Source organism: Lygodium microphyllum, chromosome 30 (genome assembly GCF_053477565.2).
Source record: "Lygodium microphyllum isolate KBCC chromosome 30, Lygodium_microphyllum_v1.1.10, whole genome shotgun sequence".
Taxonomy (NCBI): domain Eukaryota; kingdom Viridiplantae; phylum Streptophyta; class Polypodiopsida; order Schizaeales; family Lygodiaceae; genus Lygodium; species Lygodium microphyllum.
The window spans coordinates 75422839-75429072 of NC_141164.1; the positions used below are offsets into that span (position 1 = coordinate 75422839).

The window sequence follows — 6234 nt, forward strand, 5'->3', positions numbered from 1 at the left end:
GTTTTTAAAGGTGGACATGTGATGTGCTCATCCTAAGTGAGGCTGGATGACTAGAATTACTTGATGGACACATTCTTGGTGAACTAAATTCATCCATGTCAAAAGTTTCTTTTTTGTTATTGTTTGTGTGCCTTGAATCTCATCTGAAGGTTGGTTACACATTGCCTTAGATGGATAAGGGAGTGTGTGAAAGGAAATGAGTGTAATACCACGTGTTGAAATGGGATTGGGACTGTGTTTTAGGAAAGTAGGCACATTTGGGTGGGGGAGATCCCTTGTTCAAGGCTCACATTTAAGCCCAACTTATTCACTAAACAAAGCGATGTTCAAAGAGAACAACGCTTGAGCCATCACCAACCCCCACGTAATCTAATGTCTTAACGAGTGTGTTGATCACTTGTTTACGTGATGAATTGGTGCGAATAACATCTATACTATTAGTTAAGGAGAGGTGGGGGGCGGGTGCCACATGGCAGCACCCCACCTCCCCCACAAAAAAAAAAGAGAACGCGAGGGCGGGTGCCATGCATCCAGCACCCGCCCCTAGCAAAAATCGCGCCCGCCCCAGCGTTTCGAGTCTAGGCGTGAAGCGCCTAGTACAAGGATTACACCAGGCTCTTTTCTAAAGTGCCTGGCCATCCGGTGTAGTGTGTAACCACCCTAAGGAATAGTGCGTCTTTTCTAAAGTGCGTGGCTGTCCGGTGCAGTGTGTAACCGCCCTAAGGAATAGCACGTAGCTCAAGGAGAGAGCACGTGACCTGAGTGTGAGTAACAACGTGTACATGGGGCAGAGAGGAAAAGGGCACCTTTTAAGCCTCTCATTTGGCCCCCAAAATCAACTTAAGAAAATCCATTAGCTACTTGGGGCGGGGATGCCTTGGCCAGTTGGCCTACCTGGTACTCACCAATCCACTCTTTTTATGTCTCGCTTCTCCCCCGCTTCCCTCTTTCTTTTCCAGACTAACCGTGAACACCTCTTGGATTGTGCACAGAGAGAGAGAGAGAGAGAGAGAGAGAGCCTCTTGGATTGAGCGCAGAGAGAGAGAGAGAGAGAGCGCCTGCAGTCTCTTCGGAGACATCTGATAAGAGAGAGCTCCTGCATCATAGTTCACAGACTGGTCATACCGTAGGTTGGCTGAAGTTTAGGGCTTTTGCCTCCACCAGCATCACGCATGGCCGTCTCTGCGTTCCTCATTGTGGTCGTCTTCGTTCTGGAGCTTATCGCCTTCGGGCTTGGCATCGCGGCTGAGCAGAGGCGTTCCAAGGTACTTTGGTGATCTCTTTGGAGTCATTCCATATGGTCTCGGTTTGTCCTTTTCTGTCGATGGTCCTGAGACAGTTAAGGTTTCAGCGCGGTAGGTGGCTGGTAAATGTAGGGCTATCAGAGATTAAACAGGGGTCCTTGTGTTTTAGTGTACTCTGGATCTTGTTATGTGAATAGTGTTCTTTTCTTTTAAGAAGTAAGGACACCCTCCCCTTCTCCTTCCGGCAGGCCCCAAAAGAGAAAAAGAAGGTGAAGATTCTCCTATTTTTCCTGACCCAGTTATGATCAGCAGTACTAGCAGGATCAGCTCAAGTGAGCTATTTCAAAGGTTACCTGCATCACTATTCTCCTCTCAAATGAGCAGTGGTTTTTTTAAACCTTCAAAACATTCTGGTGAGCTGAAGCATGATCCTTAGAGTTGCAACCACCACAATTTCCTAACTGTTAGTGGGACAGCAAACATTAAATCTCCCAATGGCCTCATCACTTAAGGAGGAGTCACAGTACTGCTTGAGCAGCAGGACCCTCAATTTCCACATGCTTACTGAGTAGGAACATCTTACTTAGCCCATTGAGAGCTGTTCATAATGAGGTTCCAGTAAGTTTGAGCAGACGTCTGTTTATGACCTTTGAAAACAGTGCTAATGGTTGTCCATCTTCCAACTGTTTCCGCTAAGGGTTTATGTTTAGTATCTCTTAAGCATGTCTTTAAAGAAAACGATGATCTTTTTATCCCGAAACTTTAGGTTTTTAAAGTCTTCTCATCTGAAATTCCACTATTTTTTCCTGAAATTTACCCTCACTTTACAGTAGACTTTGGTATTCTATAAACACTAAAATTGCATCTGCTCACTTTTGAAGTATTAGTCATCGTCCTGAAGTGAGGGCAAGTTCCTTTCTCCTTCTCATGAATGTTAAAGTGTAAATAAGACGACAGCTAAAAACCAATTTCCCTTTCCTCAACCTGATGACTCTATGTAAATGCTGAATTGCCTGTGCAAGCAAAGGCCCATTCTCCAGTTCTATCAACCAACTAAACAGCCTCTCTTCCTTTGTCTGGAAAATGGAGAGCTTTACGGAGTTACTGTTGATTTGCATGGGTAGTAAATGTGAATTGAAGGCTAGGCTGGTGCTCTTTCATGATGACCTTGCAACTAAAGCGTGACAATATATTCTATTAGGCCAATAGAATTGAGTGAATAGGCTTAACTTGAACATTGGGTCCTTGGGAGTATAAACCGACTTATCAGATAATCGCTCAAACTACAAGAAAATGTGCATAGACAGACATGAGAGTGGTGCAGATAAACCATGAAGCACTGCAGCTATGTGATTAAATTTGGGGTTCTACAAACTCTGGCACACTGCAATTGGTAATGGTGATTTACTCCTTTTGAAGGCTCTTAGAAATACAAGAAGGATCACTTTTCTCTTGAGAAGATCAACCGGCTGATTGTGAACTACTAAGCTCTTGAGAAGATCAACCGGTTGATTGTGAACTACTAAGCCAAAGCCTGCTCTTTCCCCTAGTTCCTATGGACTTGGTTTTTTTGACTCCCAATAGTCCTTGGATATCAAATCCCTGTTATTACTTTTTTATACCAGCACAGTGATGGCTGTAAGCTTGTTTCTTAATTGGAATTTCTCAGTTGGGTGATTCATTTTGGTTTTGAAATGCAGGGAACATATAAATTAGAAAATGGTTGGGTATCATGTTACTATACTTCCGACATTGCAACTGGATTAGGCACAGGGGCCCTCTTGTTTCTGCTAGCTGGTCAGGCCATAATTACTGCAGCTACCCGATGTTTGTGCTGTGGGGGCTCTTTGAAGCCTGGTGCTAGCCGTGTATTTGCTATCATATTCTTCCTTCTGAACTGGTAAGATCTTCACATAAGTGCATCCTTGTGCAAGCAAAGGTTGAGTTGATTACATTTATGTATGTCACATGAAAGGAATCTGTTCTACTTCAATTTAATTGGGTTTGAGTTGGCATTGTCATAACATGTACACATTAAAATTTAGGCGTCTAACTACATCTTATCATTTCACCACATGTAAGTGGGTTTGTGCTGTGAGTTTTCGTATTCAGCCAACAATGCACGCCTATGTTATTCTGTTATCATCTGTCCAACATGCACCAGGATGTATTTTCATGGACCTCTGGACATTGCTTGCTGCATTTTTTGTTTTCTTAGAATGTTTAGTATGTATACAAAAGTATTGGTTATCTGAGAGTCTTCTGTTTTTTAGCAGGATTTTGTTTTGTTGATACCCTCACAACACCATGTGGTTTTCTTTTGATTTGCTTTTGTGGAGCTTGTTGTCAATTGCAGAGGTAATTGCTTTATTGGATTCTAAAAAACAAGGTCAAATGATGCTTGCAGGTTCTGCTTTATCATTGCAGCAGTATGCTTTCTTGCAGGTTCTGTTCAGAATGCAAAGCATACAAGGTACTATACCTATTACATGAGTGACTCAAAGAAGTTGACTTGTGAAGAGCTTCGGGCAGGCACTTTTGCTGCAGGGGTGGCTTTCACATTTTTCACATTCATTATGAGCATTTCATACTACCTTTGCTATGGAAAAGCTCGACAAGGCTCCTGGAAATCTGGCAATAATCGGATGGATGCAGGTGTAAATATGGCCTCTTATAACTAGATTTGGTACGATCAGGACTGGGCCACAATGGTGTCAATGTGACTTTTTAGTGCTCAGAAACAGCATGGATTACAATGGTGTTAATGTGAGCTCTGACAGCTAGAGTTTTTGTAATCTGCAAGTTCCTTATAACATTTGTATTTGCTTACTAATCTCTGATCATTTGACTGGACCTTGTGTGTACTGAACACTCATCTACACAGCTGTCTCCTGTGTATCAGTCCATTCTAGTCTCAGTATTTACTTTGAGGCTGTAGTATAAAAAGGTACGAAACATGTCCAATTGATTATATTCTTGTTTGAGAACTTAACAAACACATGATGTATTTTTGCCATATACGTGGGTTTTGCGGCTTGGAAGAAATGGGGCATGGCATATGCTGGTGGGTAGCATTCCATAAATGTCGAATGCAGTAAGATGCGGTTCTAAGACCCTCGAAACGAGATTTGGGTGTGATGGCATGCTTTGCTACTTAACCTTGCTAAAGCCGAACTCCAACTTTGCTAAAGTCGTGAGCTGGAATGAATGTCATGGGTTTTTGTATGTGCAGCTAATAAGCACTCTTGATTGATCTTGAGACTCGTGTCCTATCCTCTTTTTATTCAATCAAAAATCAAGATATATTATAAACACTGCTCCATATATTATAAACACAATGCAAGCTAGGACATGAGACTTGAAACGACTCATGATATATTGTGGAGGCTTGTCATTGTGATTGCATTGTGTTTATAATGCATGGAGTTGAGGAAGAGAGGAGAGACTAGACGTCGCATGAGAAGACAAGTGGTCGATGGTTGTGTAATGTGTCCACCTATCGGCTATCTAGGCACGTTTTTAGCATCCATCGAAAGATGAATCTAAGTGACGTCGCTCGGTACTCTCGTGGAATGTTACGGGTTTTGTCGTTTAGAGTTTCTTGAGTATGCCTTGTAACGGAATGTTTGCGGTCAAACCCACTAGGATTGACTCGAATTTTGGGTCCCTAGTGGCCAAGTTCTCCTCACAACATCTTAGCTTCAAGTCCTGGGTATCTTGCTTCACGCAAAGATTTCCATGCCAAAGCAGATTCATGTTACATTTGGTTTAAAGAGAATGGAAAATGAGAGGGATGTGTCGCTCAATCTCTTTACTTGTGGGGTTGTCTCATTTTGGTTCCTTAAAACGATATGAATGGGGTTTTAACTTGATAATTTCTAAGGGTCGTTAAGACGTTGGTAAAACCTTGTGATAAGCCTTTCAATTCTTTGAAACCACCTTGTTACAGAATAGACCCATTGGGGGATTTTGCCCACTCAGTTATCTTAATAGGTGTTCTTTAATTATTTAATTAGATCTTATCATATTTATGAGTGATATTTAAAATCAGCTTTCTTAAGTAAGCCTTTAGGGAACAAGGTTCGCTTGCGTAACTTATGGCACATACATGAAAACAATGTAAGCAGTCCTTTTGACAACCAAGTTCAAACAATCTCCTTAACTTATCTTCAAGTTAATCTTTGTCTTTGTCCATATAAGAGAAATTATATATCCCTTCTGTCATGTAGAAGTAACTGGTCTAAATTATATGGCACCGTAAATTCCATCATTTATTTAGAATAGAATCTTCCAATGCCACTGATGTTGGGTCCATGGTAGTCTTTAACTTCGTTTCGGACTAGACAAGGGGTGTCTAGAGCTCCATCTGATCTATAAGTGGCTTTGGAGTGAGATATAATTTCTTTGGTTGATCTTTTCACCACTCCATCCTTGGCTCGTGAATCAAGCAGTGTTTTCTCAGGTTGAAGCGCGGTGTGACCTTGGAGATGATCCACCTGTGTAAAATATCATTTCCTTAATTAATCTAGTTAATAATCAAGCACAATCAAGGTAATTAGCCAAATATCATCTTCCAAGAAAACATTAATTTATCCCCATGGCAACTTGTCATCACAGACTCTTGTTATGAATTTACTGTCAATCACAAGCACTTGGAATAATCATCCAAACGATAAATCAATAAGCGGTTAAATGTAAAAGCATTTAGTAAGATATTTGATCAATTAAAAAAAATATATTTTTTTCAAACAATGTAAGAATAGACATGATAACATTTTCATTGCATATTCGCTATTCCTCTTGGGATCAAAGAGTGATTTTATGTAAAAATTACTTGACATTCTTTTGCTAAGGCATATGTTAAGGTTTCAAACACTGTACAATATATAAGTTCTATAGATCACTTACAATGATCAATAATCCAACCGTGAATTGGAGTGATGAAACATAGTAGCTACCGGAAGTATCTCAAGGCATCTTAGTTTTTAAC

The 6234-nt window shown here is 40.9% G+C and overlaps 1 protein-coding gene across 1 annotated transcript; it reads left to right on the plus strand.

The window, feature by feature from the left end:
* Positions 1-914: 914 nt before the first annotated feature.
* On the plus strand, positions 915-4097 carry LOC148010007 (uncharacterized). Its single transcript, XM_087673171.1, has 3 exons — positions 915-1265; positions 2945-3144; positions 3652-4097. The coding sequence occupies exons 1-3, from the start codon at positions 1173-1175 to the stop codon at positions 3923-3925; spliced, it is 567 nt and encodes a 188-aa protein (XP_087529297.1). The 5' UTR covers positions 915-1172; the 3' UTR covers positions 3926-4097.
* The last annotated feature ends 2137 nt before the right edge of the window (positions 4098-6234 follow it).

Bases quoted from the DNA above. Each gene is read 5' to 3' on its own strand.
- LOC148010007 (XM_087673171.1), top strand. From the start codon at position 1,173: ATGGCCGTCTCTGCGTTCCTCATTGTGGTCGTCTTCGTTCTGGAGCTT. The intron at 1,266-2,944 runs GTACTTTGGTGA...TTTGAAATGCAG, and splicing joins CTGAGCAGAGGCGTTCCAAG to GGAACATATAAATTAGAAAA. The intron at 3,145-3,651 runs GTAAGATCTTCA...TGATGCTTGCAG, and splicing joins ATATTCTTCCTTCTGAACTG to GTTCTGCTTTATCATTGCAG.